Genomic DNA, 23,872 nt, shown 5'->3' with positions numbered 1-23,872 from the left:
CTGGGCATTCTCCCCTGACACAGCTTTCAGCCCCTCTGTTGTCTGGTAGCCCCCTCCCTGGGTTTTCTGCCTTCCCAGGATTGGTACATTCCAGCTGGGCACAGCGCCTGGGTGGTCCCTCTCCTCCTCCTCCTCCACCACCACCACCACCACCTCCCATCCTCTTTGACTGGAGGAAGAAGGAAAAGGCAGAAAAATGCAGCGAGGGCCTTTGACCGCGAGGAGCACAATGTGAGCGTTGATGATGGCGGCGTGGATGTGATGCTTACCTGCCACTGACCCATGTGGCTGTCATGGCCTCGGAGTTTTACAATCTGATGATCCACCTCACAGCCAGGGGAAGATGTCTCGCTGACCCGTCACCTAGATCGGCCCGATAAGCACCGAGGATGGACCTGACCCGAATGTGACCCTCGGCATGAATACCTCACTGAAAAACCAGGCTGCGCTTTGTCTTCACATCACTGTTTCATATTTATTATATTTGGATTATCGATTATTCATTCAAGGTGTAACGGCACACACACACACACACATTGTGAGAATAAATACAAACACACACCCAAATGGCTATTTACACGAGTAGATGCAGTCTCATAATGTAACATTCAGCGAGGGAGGCCCAGCTGTGTCATGCAGACATACACAGGAGACTTTAGATGCTGTACACAGGGTTTGTAAAGCATAAGAGGCAGTAGTGGAATCACGCTTGTATAGAGGTGAATGTGGTATATTGCCTGGTATCACAGTGTAGCCATCCGCTTACTGAACCGCCTCCAGGAGATAAATGCCGTGACACGTTGCAGGGGGAGGTTTCAGTCTGATCTCCCCCTTCATGAGGTGAAGTAAGAGTCCTGCATGGAGTAGAGGCGGTCGATGGGGGTGAGCGGAGACGAGTCGCCCAGAGAGAGACAGTCGCTGTCGGCCATGTGACACAGAGGATCTCTGTCCATGTCACCGTACAGACCCTTGAAACCTAAAGCAGACACAACAGCATGATAAATAGATAATTAGTATAAGATCTGAGAACTGGGAGGCGCACTTTGCAGGCGTTTCACCTAAATCTAGTGAAATCTGCCACTACATAATGACAGACTAGTGCTTTTTTCTGTAAGATCTGCATTTTTTTAACCTTTATCCATGATCCCAGCCTCAAAATTTATTTTAAAAAATTGCACCAACAACTTGAAACTTCAATTGTTCTACAACTTCTGGCTTTACATGCAAGTAAATTTTTTCGAAAATGCGTAAAGCTCTAGCTACATTTTAGAAGCTCTGTTTTTATTTGTAAAACCAATAATGTTTTAGCACATGAACCTTTAATCTGATGCCTGACTGAGAAGAAAAGGCAAGTTATTTAGTTTGTAGCCATAATGCAGAAACAAACTTGGATTTGAATAAAGATTGTACTAATAACATCATTAAAATCTCATATCACAAAAATATCGCCATCAAATCGTATCTCATTGCTTTTTGACCTTTAGTTGCATTTTAGAAGCTCAGTTTTTCTCCCCTAATTACAAACCTTATTTCAAAGGAAAGCCGCTATGTTTTGCAGAGAAAAGCAAAGAAAAGCCAGGTATACAACGCTGAAACCAACTTGGATTGAGATGAGCAATGCACTGCTGCAGGGTTAATCACAGAAACAACATCATCAAATCGTGTGCCATTGCTTTAATTTTGCGCAAGGTTTAGCATAAAGTGTTAATTCTCCATCAGTGAGGTCTTTTACCATACGGGTGCATGTGATCTCCTGGCATCTGAGGAGGGGTCAGGCCCTGTCTGAAGGGGTCAGTGTCCCAATCCTGCTGCTCCAGGGTGGTGATTCCCATCTGCTGCTGCTGCTGTTGCTGCTGCTGAATATGAGCGAAAGAGGAGCCCATTCGCTTCATCTCGGAGGTCAAACTGCCACAGGAGGGTGCTGTGGAGCAGAGGAAGCCCACAGGAGATCACACTTTAGTGCTGTGTGCTTATGTCTTTGGATGAGCTTTTGTTCTCCCTGTGTTGCTGTTAATTATTTAGAATCCTGTTAACATACTCGTGTGGCCTTCGGGACCTCATCTAGTGCTTTTCTTAGTATTAATTTTGTCGCTTTTTCTGCTTAAAGAAATTTGAAGCAACATCTTGGGTCAAAGCTAACCTAAAGGGTGAGTTTAACATATAATATGCAGAGAAAAATCATGAATACTTGAGAGTTTTGCTGCACTAAATAGAACATTTCCCCGCAGTGTGATACCTGTGTGATGTGATGGATGTTCACACTGCTCCTGAGTCTGCTGCTGCTCCTGCTGCTGCTGCCTCCGGGCCAGTTTCTTCATCTGAAAACATGCAGTACACACAGGTCTACTGTAAAAGAAAAAAAAACAACTTCCTCTCCCTCTACCACCCAGGCATACGAGTGTGTTCGCTCAGTTGCAAAGTATTAACAGTGAGGTAAAGGACATCTGTCAGTGAGGGAGGGAAACCGCACATGAGCCCACTTTGTGAGGAAATACTGGGTTTAATCTACAGCGATCTCTCTGCGAGATGTCATCAGTTTCCTGTATGAAGAGATAACCAGGCTGATTTCCACTCTGGCTCGCAAACACGGTGCAGAAAGAGCGCTTTTATTAGCAGTGCATATGACTGTGTATGTGTGCGTTTGTGTGTGTCTGAGTGTGTGTACTTCGTATTACTTTGGCTCTTTGGTTCTGGAACCAGACCTGCACAACCCGGACGCTCAGACCAGTCTCTGCTGCCAAGGTCTCTCTTACCTTGGATTAAGATTCAGGAGGGAAGGAGAGAGACAGAGAGGGAGGGGAAAAAGATTAGAAAATAGAAAGAAAAGGTCATTTGAAGGTTAAAAAAGCAGCAAACCTACACATATCCACCTCAAACAGAGAAAAAGATTGCAAGAAAGAGTTTTTGTGATATTTCTTTTTTGATAAAATAATAAAACTACTTTTGATATATGTGTACTTTCAGAGTTTTAAAGGCGGGTTTGTTTTATGAGAAGTTACAGTATCCTGTCACACTTTCAAGCTGATATAAAAGGCATTTTTACATCCAGGATTTTTTTTCATTATGACACAGTTACACATTTCTGTCTATGTTCTGCAATACTTGCTAATTAAATGTTTGAATCCGATCATTCAGAAAATAAAATAAAATTATTATCACAATTTTGATAGTCTACTGTTTTGGGCATTAAAATAGATTCACATCCTTTCCAAGTAAGAATCTTGGCTGCAAAGTGAAAAAATACACAGTGAAACAGAGCCTAAAATAAAAGTGCTAAATGGAACCAAAACGTCATAGAGGAGCCATTTTTATCTCCACAAAGAAGCTTTTAGCAAGAACCCATTAAGGTGCATCAAAGATTTAACAAAAAAATCTTTAAAGCAAAATAAATGATTCTGCAAATAACACGAGCAAAAATAGGTTATTTTAAGGAAACTTTTTATGATAGTTCTTGGACTCATTTGGATCTATTTTGCAAATTGCAAAAAAAAAGTCAAATGTAAGAACTTCTATGTCCTCTTCATAATAGTATATTTAATATTTTGAACCCTGGACTGTTGGATCACACAGAACAATGCGTTACAAGATGCCAACTTGGGATTTGAGAAACTGTGATGGACATTTCTCAGAGTTTTAACTCTTAATTAAAAATGAAAACAGTAGTTGCAGTTCTTATTTTAATCTATTGCCTGCCACTAAGCCTATGTATAAAATAATATTAAAAAATAAAACTGATGTTGTATTTCTGCAACAGTGGGTTTTATAGAGTTAAAGAACCTGAGGGCCTTCATAAGAATCATTATTTTTCAAATCATCAGTGCAACGTTGGAGAGTGAATTCTACTCTCTGTGTCCGTGTATTATCATACGGTTACTAGGAATAACTTTTTAAACTCAAAATAAGCTGTCTACCTTTCGGCAAGGCTTGGATGAGACCTCAAACGAGGCTTTAAAGGTCCGTCTCTGTTGAGTTGTCAGAATAGTTCGAGGCCTTTTGGGACGTTTGCTGTCCACATCTTCTGATCGAACTCGTCGGCCTGAAACCCTCCCAGATTCTTCCTCTTCTTCCTCATCATCTTCACTTTTACCTTGTGCGTTAAAATGCAACACATAAAAGTGAGGAACAGATTTGGGCAAAAGGAAAGAAAAAATCACACAACTAATGCATTATTTCCATTTACTGGAGGATGCTTTTTGACAGCACAGAGTGGCAGAATGTAACTTCATTTCATTATGAGTGGATGGAACAGTAGTTGCAGTCATAAATATTAAAATCCTCATATCATCTTGTCTTTTTAAAAGCAAAGTAGCAGGAATAATACACAATAAGATGCAAATCTTGGTCAAATATGAGTGTTTTGAGCCATTTTTTAAAAATTATGTCGGTTTATGAAAAAACTAAAATATGAATGTTTTGACCTAGTTTTGCCTTAAAACTGTTACATGTGTGCGAAACAAAATGTAATAAGATGTTTAAACTGCAAAAGATCATGGAATAGAATAGAATTTACTGCCATTTGCATTTGGTACATTATAGTACATGTGCAATGGAGTTTTTTGTGTTGCGCAGTCAGGTTTGCTTAAAAAAAGGTAAAGACTAAAAGTAACAGCAGCAGAGATACAGGTCAGATAAAATAAGTAGACATTATTTAAAGCACTCTGTATTAAAATAATGAAAATGCTAAATACTCTGAGCAGCTATTGCATGTTCTATGTAGTCTACAGGAGTGATAGTGCACATGTTGGTTGGTGGGATCAACGTGTTGGGTCTGTACCTGTGTCAGAGGAGGTCGGACTGGCCAGACCCTGGTGGTAGTCGTCTCTAGCACACAGTAGCTGACCCTCCCTGAGGACGCAGCGGTCTCCGGTCTGCAGGCGGCAGGAACAAACGCTGCAGGTGAAGCAGCGCAGGTGGAACACAGCAGCTCCTGCACGCATCACCAGCTCTGCAGGCGAGACGGCCTCCGAGCAGCCTCCACAACGCACCGCGAACAGGCTGCAGGAACAAACAGAGAGCTCAGTAAACAGCCAGAGAGTCGTGCTTTTGTTTGATTCAGACACTTGAGGAACCCTCACACCTCAGACCCTATGACCGGAGGGAAAAAAAGTGCTTGTTTGACTTGAGGAATGTTGCTGAGTCGAGCTGTCACTCAGATCCACCGCCGGCCTGACTTCTCCCCTCTCCACCTCCACCTCCTCCTCCACCAGCCGCTCAGACACATACCCTCAGCGTGGCGGTGTGTATCTTAGCGCCTGGCAACCAGCACTGGTGAGCTTAGCCTCGGAGACTGTTGCCGTGGCTCCGGCTGCCGTGTCCGAGGCTGTGCTCCTGGGGTCGCAGGAGAAAAGCTCTCGGCAGGCCATGGCTCCAGGCAGAGGGGGGGAATCAGGTCTCCCGGTGGGAGAGACTGAGCCGCCGGTCCCAGGAATTATCCGTGGAATTATCCCTAAGTCTGCTTAACCAGAGCGGCACAAAGGCAGAGCCAGCCCCCGAGCAGCAGGACCATTGTCCGCTGGCTGGCACCTCCACATTTTGGGTCTGTCACGCAGGATGATGCGTCATCATTCTGGAGCTGGTGTTTGTCTGCAGACCTGACTGGGTCACCAGACCAGTCAGCACAGAGGCATGAGAAACTGACAGCTTTCCCCCCTTTTTTGTTTTCACCTAAGAGAAGAAGAGCCCACATATGTCACTGGGTTAAGATTTTTTCCCCCCTTTTCTGCAGCTGCATGCTGCTCTGTAAAAAGTGTATTTGAGCAGCAGTTGAAGTGGAGTGATGGCAGTTTTGTGATTCTGTCAAGCTGAAATCACATTTTGTCCCTTTAAACTGGTGAAAGTTTAAAATTATGCTGACTGCTCCTCTAGTGTTGTATATCAGGACGTCCAGCTCAACCGCCATTTTCTGCAAGTTGTAGTAAAGAAAAGGAAAGAACAGCAAATTTACTGACAAGAATCCAATTTTGCATTTTAGGTTTGGGCAAAGGAAATATTTAAAATCGCCGAGTAGGAAATTAAGTTGCAGCAAACTGTTAATCTGAGAGGAATTAAGTGATTTAAATAGATCTGACTTGAACAAGTGGCATTAATTTAATTTCTTAACCTAATTTGGATGAACTTAATTTCATTGGATGTTACCAATTGAAGCAATTTCTTGAAATTGGTCCAACAATTCTCTCTTTTCAGAGTGTCTAACCCTTTAAAAAAGAGGAATATTAGAGGCTAAATGATATAATTGTTTAAAGTTTTTTTTTTAAAAAAAACACTGATTTATGGAAGTGCTCATACAAATGTGTCTTATATTAGCCAACTATGGCGTGCGTTGATGAACAACAATTATAGTATGTGTGTTTGATTAGAAAAAGCACTAAACTACAACATATTTTAATTTTTAATTGGTGTTTTATGGTTTATCTCCGTATTTTTAGTGACATCCAGATGAGATGATGTTCATGTTGTGTCATATGTTCTTTCAAACCATTTGTAACATTTCTAAATAAGTAAAGTTGGCAGAAATGATAATAATTTTGGCGTTAAAGTTAGCAACAAGTGTGCCTTCAGTGAATCCACACACGAAGATTTCAGCTTCACTTCTAAATAAAAGTACTGTATTTGTCTTCCTTTCAGCCACATCTCAAATGGAAATTTAGGAAAATATTTACAAGCAAACAAAACTCCAGTCTGAACATAAAGCAAACACCCGCGTCGAGGTGCCCTTGTTTAAAAGGTCCGGAGCTGCAACATCCTGAAGCCAAACATTGCTGGGACCTCTTACCGTCGCTCTGGGGTCGCTATGGCAACGGTAAAGCCCATTCCCAGAAGCTAGAGGAGGGTCAGTCGGGGCTGGTTGACCAGTCATCTGCCCCACAGCCTCAGCGGTATGTGCTTTAATATGGCCAACATACCGTCTGCGGCATGCGCATTCCTGTGGCAACACAAGATGCATCAAGCAAATACTTTAGGCGAGGAAATACCCGGAATGTTTCTGGGTCTCCGTGATGCAGCAAAGCACTCGATCTAATGTCTGATGCTAATGCTGGACGTCAGAACAAGCTACGGGCCTTAATGTTTGGAGATCATTTCGAGAAATCGCTTTTCCATTACACGCCTCGTCCAGTTATCGTCCGCCGGTACTCTTAAGCGTTGTTAATGCAAAGGTAAGAGTAGCTCCCATACTTATGGAGCAGCTCGAGGTGTTTAATATTTCAGAGTTTCCGCTGACATGATTGGCCCAGAGGCCCCGCCAAAAGGAGAGCGGGAACACTCTGTCACGCTGCATTTAGACACGGCAATTAGTGACAAGATCATCACAGAGGAATAAGTCAGCAAAATCCTGCATTCCTCCACACCCACACACTCTGAGTGAGGCAGATGCACTGTATAATAAGATGAGTGTTTAGCAGAAATGCACACACTCTTCCTCACAGCCCTCCTCCTCGCTTTGTTCCTGCCGTGACTTCGGCGCTGACCTTTGGCAGTCGGGCAAACAGACTGCTGGTCTGGTGGACGAGCGGAGACACAGATCCTGTTTCTGGATCAGGTTAACCTGGATCATTTGCTCAACACACACACCGACAGCGGCCGAGGATCAGATACAGATCTGTGGGTCAAGTGCGCCGCCAGTCACGCCGCTGATCCGACGGCCAATCTGCTGTCCGGTCCGGCTGCCCGCTGAACCGTTTAGTTCAGTCTAAACCTGCTGACAGTCCAGCCAACCTAAACATCACCGAGTCAGACGGGAATTTGCATGTTATTAAATGACAGTAAAGGTGGTTGTTTGCACTGAGTGATTACTGCAGGTCAGGTAGGAGTATAAACAGAAATATTATGAAGGATCTTGCAGCAGCTACTTCTCACACTTGTTTTAATGTGAATTCTTAATCCTGTGTTTTAATCTAGTATGCATTTTATTTATTTTGTTGAGTGAGTTAGTGTTGTCTGTTGTTAACTGTTGCACTTTTAATGTTTCTCTGACTGTTGTCTTGGCCAGGCTTCCCTTGGAAAAGAGGTCATTGTATCTCAATGGGACCGACCTGTTTAAATAAAGGCTAAATAAAATATTGGCCAATCTAAATGCCATTCTTTTAAATATGAAATCATAATTTACTAAGAATAGTCAAATTAAAGTAACTCAATCCAGTCATCTAAACAGACCAACTTATAGCTACTAAGCTTATAAAAGCTTCAGTTGTTTATTCTGAGAAGTCAGTGTTGGAGGAATTCACTAATCTGATGAGTTTTACCGCAGTCTTCATTGTTGTTTTTTGTGAATATGTGCAATATCTCCTGTTATAGACACAAAAATCAGTCAGTCAGCCTTTAGACTTGTCAGAATTTAGCTCAAGAAAATAAAATGTACTGATTATTGAGCCTCAAAATCATATTTTCACTAATGTTTACATTCTAATGCATGAGTTTAAAGTTGCTTAAGCTGCACTGATCAGCTAACTAACACTGACTGTGTGTTACCATTCTGAAAATCTGCACAGTTTTGATAAAACTAGAGGTGCTTGACTGATTATTAATCTTTTAAAATGTTTTTTTTATATTGAAGCTTAAACTTTATGTTATCCATAATGTGACAAAAACCGCGCATCCAAAATGATTTGATCTGTTTTAAAAGAGCAAAACTTCTTTAAAAGGCAGCTCATTGGGAATAATGTCCAAAAATATTTGTTGGTTTATGGATTTTAGTGTGAATGTGCACGTATTTTATTTTAATACAGTAGTACAGTTATGTAATGCTCTTATCTGGTTGTATCTTATTTGCTGCTTTATGGGCACTGCTTTTCTTTTGTTATAACGTTTTCTTTCTTCCCTTTATTGGTCTTTTCTTTGTTGTTTATTGTTGCTCTACTGTGTGATACAGTGCTGCTGTAACATGGGAAATTTCCCCAGACAAGGGGAGTAATAAAGGATTATCTTATCTTATCTTTACATCTGTCTTTCTGACTTTTTTGTCCTATCATATGCTTTTAAAAAGCTTTTTTTGTCATCGGCTGAATTTTAGTTTTAAGAAAAACTGATCCCATCTTTAAAATGTTATTCCCAATTTTTGACATGTCCTATTTAAAACAAACAAACAAACAAATGCTTATGTTCTTGCATAAATCTACATGACTTCTGACATATAATCATAGCTATACAACAATATGAGCAGAATCTGTCGTTGCAGCTTCTCTGACTCACTTAAAACTGAAGAACATTCTCCTCTAACAGGACAAACCTGGTGCCTGGCACTGATTTTTTTCACACAAGTAAAGGTAAAAACAAGACAAAGACTCAGACGGACGATGCAGCATGTGGTAAGAGACAAATGTTGTCACAGTATGGAATAATCACACTAGTTTTCCTCAAAAGAAGGAGGAGGAGGGACGGGGCAAAAAACACTCTGGCACAGTTTTTAAAACCCTCATCGTGGACAAAAAGTGGTGCTCATGTGTGATTATCTGGGTGTCATAACCCCAGACAGGACAGCCAGTCCAGAGGGCGGAGCCTTGGCACCAGGCCTCCTGCTAATTGGTCAGGTCAGATATCTCACGGTCGGCTGGGCGTCGTCCCATCGCTCCACACAGGGGCTGCTGTGAGAGGAGCTTTCCAGATGCCACACACATAACGCCAGGGCTCATGGAGCGCACTGTCCCCCAAAATAAGTTCACACCAGCCTCGCCGTCGCTCTTGTAGGGATGCACCAGACCTTCTGACATATGGCTCCACGCTCCTAATTACCTCTCAGTTCCCTATGAGCTACTATCTGATCAGACTTGGACATTTTCTGGTTAATATCAATTCATATCAAACACTAAATTTGGGTAAAAGTTGCATTTTAGGATGTTCTTCTCACAAATACTCACACAGGCCTCCAACAGCACTGCAAGCATGATTTATTTAACTGTATGAATTTGATGGCAGGGAGCATTTTGGGCCAACATTACTAGTTTCCCTGCCTGCTTGGCACTACAGGCATCTTTAAATTGTTCAGAAATAATGTGAGCTGTTGCCTTTTAGGGTCCCCCCCCCCCAATCTTGGCTCTTGTTTAGAGAATATTTGGAAGAAGAATGACTGGATGAGTTGGTGGGTGAATAGGAGGGTGATTTGTGTTTTTTTTCTTATTTTTTTTTTATTTTTGGATGGGGGTGGGATGAGGTGGAGGCGACCATATGTTGTCCCCAGCTTGCAGTTGCCACGCCAATGGGCCTCAAAATTTTAACACATTTTGACAATGTGTCAGTTGAGCTCTACCCCTGGTTGTGTGTGAAGGTGTGACTGTGTTACTGTGTGTGTGAGCGTGTGTGTGTGTGTGTGTGTGTGTGTGTGTGTGTGTGTGTGTGTGTGTGTGTGTGTGGATGTACTATACAATAGTTTTCTTACATTCCAGCTCCCTCGCCTCCCCTTTTCCTCCTACAGTCACCTTGCTCTCTCTGAGCCAAGTTTCCAGGAAGTCAGCATATAGACGAACAACTACACATCATCCATAAAATGCACACATATGTGCTGATAACCAGGAATAGATACATTTGTAGTGCTATTATAAGAAACCACTTGTTTTCTGCACACAAACACACTCCAAAGCACACACACATATATATTCACCAACACACACTCACATTCTTAGTCAAGGTCAGAATAGAACAAGGCTTCTGTTGTGAAAACTGGCTCAGTGATGATTTCTGCTCCCTTGGCCCCTCAAAATATATAAAATCACTCAAACTAAATGTAGTAAAGTAGTTAGTTTGCACAACATTGAAATGAGTGAAGTGGGGTTTAATTATTTTTTTCCTATAATTTGGATGTATGTGCAGATAGGCCCTACTACAGTTTAACTTAATTAACAGATTTTAATGTTGATTAAAGGCTTTAGAGTAAAAATGCATCTACTTAAGCTTCACACGAGGTTAACTTGGGCTAATTAAATAGTGATATACATTTATACACTCAAATGCAATAATTTAAGTTGCATTTCTGTGGGTGTTGTTCCCAAACAGCTGTGCGTAAAATCCTCTTTGGCCACATGGATGAAGCTGAAAAATTTCACTTCTCGTGTTAGAAAGTAGTTTAAATACTTCACATGTGGCATCAAACAGTGGTAAAAAATAAAATAAAATAATACTTGTGCACTCACGCTGCATAGTCCCGCTTGCAGTAAAGTTTGCGGTCCCGCAGAAAGCAGGAGTTCCTGAGCGCGTCCCCGCACGCCTCGCACCTCACACACTCTTCATGCCAGAGGCCGTCAGTGACTCTGAGCAGGAATCTGTCTCGGATCATCCGGTGGCATCCGGAGCACACCGCCCTGCGATCGGCATCTGCAAAACGTGGAGGGAAATTCCTTCAATTAGCTTCACTTTTCCAATCATCAGGACGCAGCTCTAATATTGGCTAATTTGGCACCGAAGTGGCTGAAGTCTGGTGCGACTTTACCTCTTTGAAATGTGAGTAAAAAGTGTTTTTCTTTATTTAAAAACTAGAGTGACAAGTCAGGTATTTAATTTAATTTGACTGTGGAATGAAACGAGCTGTTTAACTTCTTAATTCTTGTTAGAAATGTGCTAAATTGGTGCTACAAATCAAATACCGATGCGTAAAAATAAGTTTTTACACATGTGGTAATTGGTTAATATGCAACATTCATATATATAATTACAAGTTTCTACTCACCTAAGGATATAGCCGGTATATCCACCATTGCAGTTCTCTGAAGAAACACAGCAAAGCGTTTGGAACAAATTTAATAAAGAAGGTATTTTTTGCAAAGTAAAATTTACGCTACGTGTATTTGAGTAAAAACAGCACATGCCTGTAAAATGCGATCTTCCTCACAGTGCACAAAGTGTTTTCTCTCCCGGCTCCTTCAGAGCATCTCCGGAGCTCAAAGTCCTGCTGCAACTTGCTGCTCGGCGCATCAAAGTTTGTCCTTCAGAGCTCCCAGAGACTCAGAGTCCAGTTATCGACTATTTAGGCTTCAGGCTGACTATCAATTATCCTATTAGGAGCGAACGGGAAGGAGAGAGAGAGAAACATAAAGAGAGAGAGAGACAGAAAGTGAGAGGGACTTGATGTGCAGGTGCAGGTTACCTCTCTCCCTCCCTCCTTTCCTCCCTCCCTCCCCTGTCTCTCTCTCTCCCCCTCTGTCTGTCTGCCTCTCTCGCTCTCTAAATGCCACAAAGTCAGTTGCACTAAAACCATGAAGGCATTTTTCCCCTGTGAAGTGAAATCCAGGTCAAAAGGTCACATTCTGAGGAGATAGATAGATAGATAGATAGATAGATAGATAGATAGATAGATAGATAGATAGATAGATAGATAGATAGATAGATAGATAGATAGACATTCCAAGTAATGTCCACCATTTCCTTAAAGAAATACATACATGGTACAATAAGTATTTCTTAAGTGGCTTTGTTATCAAGTATGTTCACTCATGCAATGATTTTGTCTTGTTCTTTTATTGTGCAACAGTTAACACTAAGAAAATACTAGAAAAATATTTAAAACAAGGATAAAAAGGTTAAAAACATGCAAGTATAACAATCAATAGATGATAAATGTTTTGCAATAAAAACAAGTTAAAAATTTAAAATCAAGAAAACGTTACAAAATACTTTAAAAATTAAATCTTATATTGGATAAGCTGGGATATTAAGACTCCTTTTAGGAACAATGTCTATTTTCTTTAAAAAATATATTTATAATAAATTGAATGAATGACTTCATAAATATGTACATTACCGTTCAAAAGTTTGGGGTCACTTAGAAATGTCCTTATTTCTGAAAGAAAAGTTTGTTTTTTCTCAGTGAAGATAACATTAATCAGAAATACAGTCAGAAGGATAAAAATGGTAAAAATTGCAAACATATGACCGTCAGTGTTACAAGTCAAGTCAAAGCAAGTGTAGCAAAACCAGGAAATCATAGAGGCAATTAAACGTAGTAGAAATCTTTCCGGTGTGCAGGAATTTAGAGTGGAATTCAATCCAAACAGACTTCAACTTTTGTCGTCTTAAAGCCAAATCCATAATCAGGAATTTTCCCCAGGCCATGGGGTAAGATGCCCCTTTTCTCTCCCTTTTTGCCCCTCTACATGGGAAAGAAGCCCCCTAAAGGAATCAGTCATTTTGATGCATGCAGACTTTACGTAATTTCTAATTCTGGTGTTGCTCTGACCTCAACTGCAACACGGATGTTAGACAAGACAAACAGAAAGCTGGTTAGCGTTTTAGACACACAATAATACTTTATTTTACTCCTGTTAACTGCTATATTATTGCATTAGTGGACAGTGCACATAAATGATTGGAAATCTTAACTGCCTTTGCTCTAAAGTCTTACACTTTTATATATTTCACTAAAAATGTTTGGTGCTTTTGCTCAAACAAATGGAAAAATTTATATGATTCTTATGTTAGCGGTAAATATAAGCTTTTACATGTATATTCTTATAAAAAACTGAGGAATTGTACATCCGTATGCCTTAAAAACACTTCTTTTGACATATTCAGACCAGTTTCGTGATTTCAATGCTATTCAAAGCTTAGAAAGGCCACTATCATGCAAGAAAAGACCTGAAAACGAATGGAAATTGACTGTATCTAGTAGGAATTAGACTGTATCTAGTAGGAGTTGTGATGAAATAGCAGAACAGTATATTAAAGTATTTACATTTTTTGATGACATCTTCCCTGATGTGTCTCAAACTTTGGCGCTACAATTTTGTCCGCATATTCCAACATATTCGCTCATTGAAGTCTAGTCCTGCCTTTGTTACCCTTTTTCTGTGCATATTTCCATTTCCCCGCAACATCGTCGCTGCCAGCGGATTTCACAACATCGCAGCTCTCGGTGATGAGGTGAAATGTGTCCCGGACGCTGAGTCCTGCAGCTCTGAGGATTCAGGAATCTGCACAGACAGATGGACATCAAACATGCTGGGAAGCTGCATCCGTCTCCTCACACTCTGTGGACGCCATCTGCTGGACGAGGCCTGGAAGAAGAAGCTAATGACAACACAGACAATGCAGGCACATTTCATTTTAAATAACTTTATTCTGTAAGAATTCTCAAATGTGTTTTATGAAATGCGGGGTTGGTTTTTGTTTGGGTTTTTTTTATACAATTCCTCTGAATAAAATATGATTCTTTGTCAAATTGCATTGCGTGGCTTTTAAAACAAACACCTGAAATTATCTATTTACAAAAATCTGTTAACAGCTCTATTAGAATTCGTTGTGACGCCTGCCCCTCAGAATATTGTTTGTAAAATTTTAATTACATGGTTGTTTTTTTTTCCTTTTTATCGGTACAAAATATGTCGTTTTACAATTTCAATCAAGTCTCTTTTTGTTTAATTCCATCTTCGTATCGCTCGCAGTGGGAGTATGTACAGGGGAAGGGGGAGACTGCTGTCATGTGATCTGATGCGGAGCCTCCAGCATCTCCATCAGGAAGGTGTCGATCGGTGTGTCGCCGATTAGCTTGAAGAAGAACAGATGCTCCAGACACTTGAGGCCGATGGAGCGAAGGGCAGGAAGGCGGAGCAGCAGTTTGGCAAACCTGCAAAAGACGGAAACAAAAGCGAATACGTGAGGTGAAGAGAGCAACAACGCAAGCTGTGTTCTCAATTTTAAAGTTGATTTCTAAAGAACTGTACATTACACAATTCCTTCTTTTACAATGTCTGACTGTAAAATGACTAATTTCACTGTATTTTATTGAGCAAAAGTATCATTATTTTTACAGTTATGGGATATAAAAATGGGAAATCTTTCAAAAATGATAACTGTTATTTTAGAGATTTTCTATGTTTTATTAAATCACAACTAATATCTAGTAAAATCACAGAAAAAAAACCAAAAAATTTACAGACTAAGCTTAAAAACACAGGTCAAATAATGTTGACTTCAAAAGTCGGTATTTTTGTAAATGGTCATTTATTTTTTTTAAAAAACAATCGAGCATACAATTATTATTCCATGTTTTTCTGTATGTCATTAAGAAAAAAATATTTTAGAGATATTTGATGTTTTGTTTTTTAAATAAAGAAAATTAAGGAGTAAAATATTGTACATCATTTTTAATCTGATATTTAGTGTTATGTCAAGTTACAGAAACATATCTAGTAAAATAACAGAAAAACACTAAATTATATGTTGACTGAACATTTGAATGTCATCATATATGTTACATATATATAAAGCCACACAGTAAAACTTACAGAATTTTAGAATTTGCTATAAGAATGGATTTTTGCTTTACTTTTCAGTCATTAAAATGCTGCACAGAGATGTATATGGTGTGTTTTTGATTGCATTTGAGGAAGTATAAATGTGGGCTTTTATCTCCCAGTAACCATTGTTCTCATTCAGCTCCCAAAAGGTCAATAAAAATAATCAATGGGAACAATCCGAACAAAACAATCATTTTCTTTCCGTTTAAATTTACCGCTGTGGCCGAGTCAAAGTGTTTTACTAAAGTCAGAGCTGTGCGCTAACGTGCTGTAAAATGAAATCTCCACTGCAGCAGCTAAACATAGGTGTTGGTTACTGATCAATGTTGTAATGTGATGGATTATCTACCTGCCGGGCTGGTCTGGGTACTTCTGTTTCGTATACGACTCCAGAGAAGCGTAGACCTTTTCCCTCAAACCCTCGACCTCTGGGGGTTTGACAAACCTTTAGCGTCTGAAACAAACACAGTCAAAGTCAAACACGACCACGTAGCAGCACCTGCCTACCTGCAGTAGTCAAACGTATCTGAAGTCAAAACAGAAATGAAAGCATCACGTCACAGATGCTGGGTACCATTACAAAAACATAAAACATAAGAAAACGAAAGCAAAACAAGTCATCTGCTGATAATTGCAACACAAATCTAAAATTCATCAGGAAATTGTTGTGGTGTGTTCAAGTGCATCACGGAAAGCCGACAGATGACCAGACTGACCTGGATTAAAGAGGACGATCGCTCGCAGGCAGCCCAGTTCTGTCTTGTCCATCTGCATGTCTTTCATTTTAGATACCAGCTCTGTGAGGACTCTGTAGGAAATCAAGAGAATAAGAAGGTCAGTATCAATACCAAAAATACGTGTACGAAGGATCGACCAGGTCTCTTGGGGCCGAAACCAATGCTGATTATTGTTAATCAAGAAAGGCCGATATAATGTAATATTTTAACGGCAAGCAGTAGATGGAGAACCTGTCATTCATACCTAGGCTGCTTCATTAATAACGGTGACTATAGCTATGTAAAGTAGAAACAGGAATAATTAAATTATCTCTTCTGTTTATATGCGATCAACTGAGATTGATCAGTTTGTCTCCTGCAGTTACGTCAGCTTTTCTTCTCTGTTTTATTAATTTTTAACTGTTCTGTCACTTTTATTACCCACTAAGGTGCATATCTTAAAGCTTTATTAATCCTTGTTTTCCAGATTCTGTTTCAGGTTCATCTGTAGCTGCCTTCTAACTTAGCCGCTAGCCATTAGCGTAGCATTAGCCACCATGAGAGCAGCTAATTTCCTGGATTTTGCTTGTGCTTTTTGTTCAGTTTTATACAGTTTCTGCTTGAGAGGCATCTCTGAGACCACAGAGAGATGACACACAGAGAGACGAGGCTGCATCACACCTGAAGCATTTATCGATAATCGGTCAAAAAATGTGAATACTGATAATAGGAAAAACGCCCTATCCCTAAATCATTAGCATTTTTATCACAAACATGTTTAACTGAACTTTATTACCACCAGAAAATTGCATGAGACATTTAAGGGGCATTCGACCAGCTTTCTTAGTTGTTCGCACTTTCCAATAACTCATCCACAGATGTTAGAATTAACCGATGTTCCCTAAACGCCTCACCATGCAGGCTGCAGTAGAAGCGGCTGAGTGGCTGCAGAGCTTTTGGACAGGTGTGTGAGCAAAATATGGTCTTCTTAGGTCATATTTTTGCATCATTTCATACTGGTTTGGCATGATCATTTCAGTCCATATTTCCACCTGTAAACACCTACAGCTGTGTAAAGTCAATTTGTTTGCCATGTTTCCTACCTATCAAAGATGGACCCCACTCCTGCACTGTGGGCGCTGCTCCTGTGGACGTGCAGACCTGTTGCCAGCAGGATGCCGTCTTTAACCGTGACTGAGCGATGCGAGAAAGAAGCGATGAGCAGCTCGTTCCAGCCTGGATGCCAAAGAGAAAAATTAAGTAAGCGCAGCTCATCAGAGGTTTTTTTATTTGACCTTTATTATATCTGGTAAAAATGTTTGAGAACTAGTTCCAAGTTTACAAACATGATCTGGCCAAGAGGCGCCAGCAGGAACAAATACAGGTGTAAAGCACAGACACAAACAGACATATAAACATGACAAAATAAAAGCTAACAGGTAAGAAGCATGGAAGCATATACATGTGAGTGAAAAATAAATGTGCATGAGGTGTAAGGAAGTGTGTGTGTATACACACTGCCTGGCCCCCAAAAAAAGTCGTCACCTGGATTTAACTAAGCAAATAGATAAGAGCCTTCTATTGGATAATCACTGCTGTGATAAATATGTTTCAGCTGCAACAACTTATTTAACTTTAGCTGGTGCAGTGAGGAGCTTCTCATTTCAAAACGATGCAACAGCGAATGAGTCCCGTACTCAAAGCTAAAGGCAGTCTAACAAAATACTAGTGTTTTTATTGTGCTGAGCAGTGTATTTATGCATGGGTGTAAGAAAGGTCTGAAGTGATCACCAGGAGCAACAATTAACTACAATCTGTTGGAGTTTAAGCTTGAAGGTGGCGAGTGGAGTCCTTGTTGCATATTTGAGGTGTTTTGTAAGGCGTTCCAGTCAATCGAAAGCAGCTACGACCAAAAATAGTGGAAGTATTGGTGTAGTGTGATATGAATTATGGACAAGGTGAAGAATAGAGGACAGGTGGGGAGGTGTCTTTCTCAGAATTGATTTATAAACAAAATGAAAGCGGTGGTGAAGCCGCCGTGTATGAAGTGAGGGCCACCGCACTAATCTATAGAGATCGCAGTGGTGGCGTGTGGAAGGGTGCATTCACGGCTGAGTGATAACGAGCTCAGTACTTGGGGCCATTTTGTAAATGATGAAGTATTGTCATCGTGACGACTGGCAGCATGAGTGAAGGAGGCTGTGTTACGGAAGAGGAAATCTAGTCTGGCTTTGAGTTTGGCCTGAAGATTTGTTAATGTGCGCGGCGAAAGACAGAGATGTATTATATTTATAGGATTTGACGTATTCCACAGCGGACCGTGTTAGTTACAAAGACTCTTAATATGTCTGTTGTGTGACTTCTTGACTTTTTCCCCAGGCATGTCTGTAAAATCTCTCCCCAGCAGAGGTCAGCACTGTGCAAACCGTACTATTGGGACTCGGCAAATAGTCCAGTTATATTTGGCTTCACTGCTCTATTAAACTAGATGGTAGAAATGTGTGTGTAAATGTAACAGACTTAAATAGATGGCCTGTCTGGGGATGAACAGCTACTCCACACAAACACGAGGACAGGAGGTCACAGAAAGGGCTGTTTACTCTGACATGTTCTGTTTGAGTGTCTGTTTTAATCACGCATACATGCATTAAACTTACCTGCTCGTAGTAAGATGACCTGGTCGTCGAGGGGAAGTTCGGAGAAGTGCGGGATCCTCTTGGCCCACTCCACTAAAGTGAAGAGCTGTTTGTCTGCTGCTTGGCAGATATTAGTGACGGGATCATTGGTCTGAAGGAACAAGGAGGAAAGATGCCACAACAACAGAGTGAATAACTGAGCTGGTAGGAAACCGCAGTGACACCTCAACTGTTTCTGTTTGGCAGAAGCTGCAGCTATATTTAGGTGATGTGCAACCCAAGTTTCCTCTCATGAGGTGTGAAAGTTTAAAGACGCTCTTGAATTTCACGTACAGGGACAGAGATAAAAAGATGGCAGATATCTTACAGCACAATGCAGAGTTATTCAGCTTCATAAAACTGAGACAGATGAGATAACGTACCACTTTTCCAACAGTTGAACATGATGGGTGCTACAACTTATTATGAAGCTGCTGTGCCAGTTACTTCAGATTAAACCCACTAAACTGGCAACTCAGCAGCTATTTATTGTATTAACGCGCATTTTAGATTTAAACCCACTGAATCCCTAGTTTGAAGAATAAACGGAGGTCCATAAATATTTGGACTTTGAGCTTTAATTTCAGAGTATCTGCATCCAAATCAAGTGAAGGCGCAGGAGTTACGACACATTCTATATCTACCCTCCACCTTTTAAAGGGACCAAAAGCAATCGGACAAACTAAGAGAATTATAGATCAAATTGTCACTTTTAATATTTGGTTGTATTCAATGACAGCCTGAAGTCTGGAACCCGTAGACGTCACCAGACGCTGGCTTTCATCCCTGGTGATGCTCTACCAGGCCTCTGCTGCTGTTTTCACTACTTGCTTGTTCTTGTGGCATTTTAAAATAAGATAACCCTTTATTACTCCCCGTGTCCGGGGAAATTTCCCATGTTACAGCAGCACAATAAACAACAATAAACACAAATATAATTATAAGTATAATAATATTCACAGTAGTTCAAGAGTGTAGGATGGAAAAAGTGGCTTATAGAGTGATGTAAAGTACAAGAAACATTCAAATGGTGCAAGAACTGTGCAGATGATGTGGTAAAAGATGATGTGATAGAATCCAGTTTTATGCTAACATCAGCCGGTGATGCTGAACTCTTCAGTTTTGTCTTCAGCAAGTGAAATATATGCTCAAGTGGGCCTAACTGTATGTTTTGTTTTATAAAAAATCACCAAAATTAGTCCCTCTGTCAGAGCCTGAAAGATTCAGCTTTCCAACGGTCCTTGAACACAACATATGTCGCATGCGATTCTATCAGAAAAAAATTACCAAATCTCACCTCACAATTGTGAAATTTGATTAAAATCACTTTATCCTGCATGTCACAGTAAAAAAAACTGCTAAAAATAAACTGTTTGCACCAGATCCTGGAAAATGCAAAAAATTCTGCACTCATCAGCGCAACTAAGAGAAAGCCACGACTGACTCAACTACGACCAACAGCCACACAAATCCTGAGGTTTTCCATTAGAACTGCAGTTTGTGTTTGCGACAGGACAGACTGACGGTAACATAAAGCATGCTTGATGCATAAAATAAATGCAGCATGAACCAAAAACAGTGTGCAGACGAGCAAGTTGTGCGAAGATACATTCAGCATGGTGAGACATCATGCTGGGCAGAGCGGTGTGAAAAACGACCAGCTTATGGAGGCTGTGAAAGATGAATAATCATTTCATAGTAGTAAAAATAACAACGTATTTATTGTGAAATGGCTCATTTCAGCTTACCTGTAAATTATTCTACCCTTTAAGCTTCAGTGTACCGCCGGCGGTACACCTACTAATTTGCATAGGAATTTCAAGAATGTCCGACGGCTGCAAACACGATTATACAAACACTATACACCGATGGAAAGCTTAGATTCTCATGAATCCGCCGGTATAAACCACTTTCAGATGCGATTACCACAGCGGGTGAGAAAAACACATTTGTCCGACAAAAACAAATATTCATCCATCCGTTCTCTATACACGGCTTCAACGCACACAGCGCGACTCACATTTCCGGGTTCATTATTACACACAGAAAAAAATATTCCACAAAAACGGCCATAATCCAACCTTTTACATCCAGATGACACAAGCCAGTAAACTATTTTGTCCAAAACATGTCCTGAAGTCGGTATAAAATCCCCAAATCGGTCATTTTCAAGGAAATGCACCTCGCGATGCCCGTCCAATATTCCCTGTATTTTTCGTCATTTATTTATTTAAAAATAGAATATTAGCGATTTTTTTGTACTGAAAACGGCTGGAATTGACTGAAGCTTAAAGGGTTAAATCCTTCACCAGCGTTCACTTGTGGTTGATGCTCAGAATCACTTTCTGCTATTATTAGTTATTTAAAAATCACATTACTGAGGAAAACTTTTTTTCAACTCCACATACAAAACTTGGACTTGGAGAAATGTGCAGATACTGATTTAAGCTAATTAATCAAAAATTTTACTTTTGTTTTTGTGTTTTCTTTAACGTTTTATGGCATTATAACTGCACCATATTCATATAAATATAAGACATAATAGAGCTCTCTGTACTTCTAGCCATGGTTGTGCTTTTTCTATAGAGGTGCAGAACTTTATATTGCAGTGAAGTGAGCCCAGGGAGTTCATGAAAATGTGAAAGGAGCTCTCAGAAAACTGCTTTGTAGTTCAGAGGCTTAATATACTTCTTCACCCTGAAAGACCCAAATACAGACCCCAAAAAAGAGAATAAAGCAAAACAAAGCAAAAAAACAACAAAAAAAAACAAATATGAGCAAAAAATAAAGAAAATAAAACAAAAAAATCAAATATATGTATAAATATCTAATTCATTTTATATATAAAATACATAAAATATAATATATAGAAAAAATTAGCAAAAATATGTGAATAAAATAAAACAAATAATTATATATATATATATATATATATATATATAATTATTTGTTTTAATTATTAGCAAAAAAGTAAAAATATATTTTAAAATATATTTATAGTTTATTTTTTAATTTTTATATATAAAGTAACATATAAATAAGAGAAGATAATAATTAAAAATAAATAGAACTGATGTATTTTTGCAACAGTGCTTTTTACAGGGTTAACTCAAAACGTCACTGACTAGTAAACAACTGAATCCGACTACAGAGCAACTTTCTGCAGAATATGACAACAGTGAGATTTTCAGAATTATGGAGCAACATCACAGGCTGGATTCAGCCCCATCATAAACTGCTCAGCTCGTCTTATCATTAATTAGCATCATAATTAGAACAATATGAGATTGCTTCCTCAATAAATTCTGCTACACAATCAGAAATAACAGTTTTTGCTTAGCTTGGCTGCACTTTCTGATCGGATTACCAGATGATTTTAGAGAGCAGTGGCTCCCTGTCTGGCTGGTAACACCTCAACCTCATGATAAAAGCAGTGATGAATGGTTTTTGGTCAAACCGAGCTCAGCGTCTGTGGTTCTCACCGAGTTTCCGGGGCTGCCGTCGCTGTACGTCTCTGTTTTGGGCTCCACAGCCAACTCAGCGTCCAGGATCTTGTCCACGGGCATGTCCTCGTTAAAACTGCTGGTAGATTCCACCTCGTTCTCCCCTCGCTCCTTCCCCCGCTGCCTCTCCTCCTGCACCGCTGCACAAGCACACACAACAACAGACATTTAAGGTCAAATAAACCAAGATCAGCATCTTCAACCACCAAATGCACGATCTCAGGAGAGTTCCAACCCGGCAGACAGCATTAAAACTCTCCGTTCTGACTATAAACACACAGTGAAATTAATGATGTGAGCCAAATGAGTGGTGAGTCAGTTAAATGGAATATGAAATGTGGCACAAAGCAGCATCAGAACCTCCTAGATCCAAGATAATGATGGCAAAAACAGCAAAACCATGATGTGTTAAAACAGTAAATCAGTTTGAACGGTTAATAAAAACATAATCTACCAAATAACTATTTAAAATGCCTAAATATTAGATTTTATTTTTAAAGTGCTGTTTGTTTACAACTAAAGGTCCCTGTAAAATAGTCATATTGTAACAAAAAAAAGCACAAATACACTCAAATCTTCAAAATCAGTCACAACAAATTATTCAACTGGACATTTGAATGTTTTATCTTATTTACAACTAAAGTTAAAAAACACAAATACAGCTGATTCTTCAGAATGAGTCACAATCCTCAGTTATAAATATACACGTGTGAATTTCAGTATATGATCAGAAAGTCATGATTAGTTAAAACCGTCTAAAGACACACATTCAGATGAATTACGAGAAGCCAATACGCTGCTAATCAATTCACTGGAATGTAAAATGGAACAAATCTGAATCATGTTTTCTGAGAATCCAAGATAATGACACCAAAACACCTAAACCATGACGTGTTAAAATAAATTTGAAGCATTAATACTATACGCAATTAAATAAATTACTATATAAAATGACTAAATATTATATTTTTATTACTTTTAAAGTGTTTCTGTTTGCTGCTGTTTGTTTACAACCAAATGCATCCATAAAATATAAGTTAAAAAACACAAAAAACTTGATTCTACAAAATCTACAATACAAAATATGAGTCATTTCCAGTATATGATCAGAAAAGAATGATTAAAACAGTCTAAAAATGCACTTTCAGGATAATTACTGGAAGCTATGTGCAGTTAATCATTTCATTGGAACATGAAACGTCACAAATAAAAAAAAAAAAGTCAAATATCTAAATCACAACTTCTGAGAATCCAAGATAATGACATCGAAACTAAATCACGACATGTTGAAATAGTCATTAATCAATTTGAAGCGTTGATAATACACATAAGTAACATAATTAAATATGTAAGTATATAAAATAATGAAACACTGGGTTTGATTTTTGCAGTGCTTTCGCTTGCTGCTGCTTGTTTTCAACTAAATACCTCCGAAAAGAGTCACATTAAAAGTTAAAAAAAAACACAAAAAGCTTAACTCTTCAAAGTCTTCAGTTGTTATACGTATAATGTTCAGTATGTGATCGGAAAATATTGATGAAAACAGTCTAAAGATGCACTTTCAGATTAATTACTGGAAGTGAATGTGTAATTAATCATTTCACTGGAACATAAAATGTCACAAATTTCCAAAAAATGTCAAATATCTGAATCACAACTTCCAAGAATCCAAGATCATAACAGCAAAAACATGTCAACCTAAAGATATCATCTGCTCATTATGTATTTGAATGACTAAGTAGGAACCTCTTGAGCATCAA

General features: G+C 39.4%; 2 protein-coding genes across 2 annotated transcripts in view; both read right to left on the bottom strand.

Moving 5' to 3' along the window:
* Positions 1–449: 449 nt before the first annotated feature.
* Positions 450–13,066, bottom strand: lmx1a (LIM homeobox transcription factor 1, alpha). Its single transcript, XM_022203804.2, has 10 exons — positions 12,725–13,066; positions 11,793–11,978; positions 11,654–11,690; positions 11,121–11,301; positions 4,775–4,995; positions 3,912–4,087; positions 2,676–2,753; positions 2,237–2,318; positions 1,733–1,921; positions 450–976 (listed from the first exon to the last, which is right to left on the bottom strand). The coding sequence occupies exons 3-10, from the start codon at positions 11,679–11,681 to the stop codon at positions 834–836; spliced, it is 1,098 nt and encodes a 365-aa protein (XP_022059496.2). The 5' UTR covers positions 11,682–11,690; positions 11,793–11,978; positions 12,725–13,066; the 3' UTR covers positions 450–833.
* Positions 13,067–14,018: 952 nt separating this feature from the next.
* rxrgb (retinoid X receptor, gamma b) overlaps positions 14,019–23,872 on the bottom strand; it is a 33,688-nt gene continuing 23,834 nt past the window's right edge. Inside the window, 7 exon segments of the mRNA XM_022203806.2 lie at positions 14,019–14,545; positions 15,568–15,649; positions 15,652–15,672; positions 15,935–16,026; positions 17,038–17,170; positions 18,592–18,721; positions 22,092–22,252. Coding sequence (XP_022059498.2) covers positions 14,398–14,545; positions 15,568–15,649; positions 15,652–15,672; positions 15,935–16,026; positions 17,038–17,170; positions 18,592–18,721; positions 22,092–22,252 — 767 coding nt within the window. The 3' untranslated portion in view covers positions 14,019–14,397.

This window comes from Acanthochromis polyacanthus, chromosome 4 (assembly GCF_021347895.1).
Source record: "Acanthochromis polyacanthus isolate Apoly-LR-REF ecotype Palm Island chromosome 4, KAUST_Apoly_ChrSc, whole genome shotgun sequence".
Classification (NCBI taxonomy): Eukaryota; Metazoa; Chordata; class Actinopteri; family Pomacentridae; genus Acanthochromis; species Acanthochromis polyacanthus.
The sequence above is the reverse complement of the archived record's forward strand: the minus strand, read 5'-3'. Positions and strand labels throughout refer to the sequence as shown.

What these genes read in the sequence shown, in the direction of transcription:
- lmx1a (XM_022203804.2), bottom strand. Translation starts at nt 11,681, where the DNA reads ATGGTGGATATACCGGCTATATCCTTAG. An exon ending in TATACCGGCTATATCCTTAG is followed by an intron (nt 11,302 to 11,653) that starts GTGAGTAGAAAC and finishes CACGTTTTGCAG; the next exon opens with ATGCCGATCGCAGGGCGGTG. An exon ending in TCCAGAACCAAAGAGCCAAA is followed by an intron (nt 2,319 to 2,675) that starts GTAATACGAAGT and finishes GCATGTTTTCAG; the next exon opens with ATGAAGAAACTGGCCCGGAG.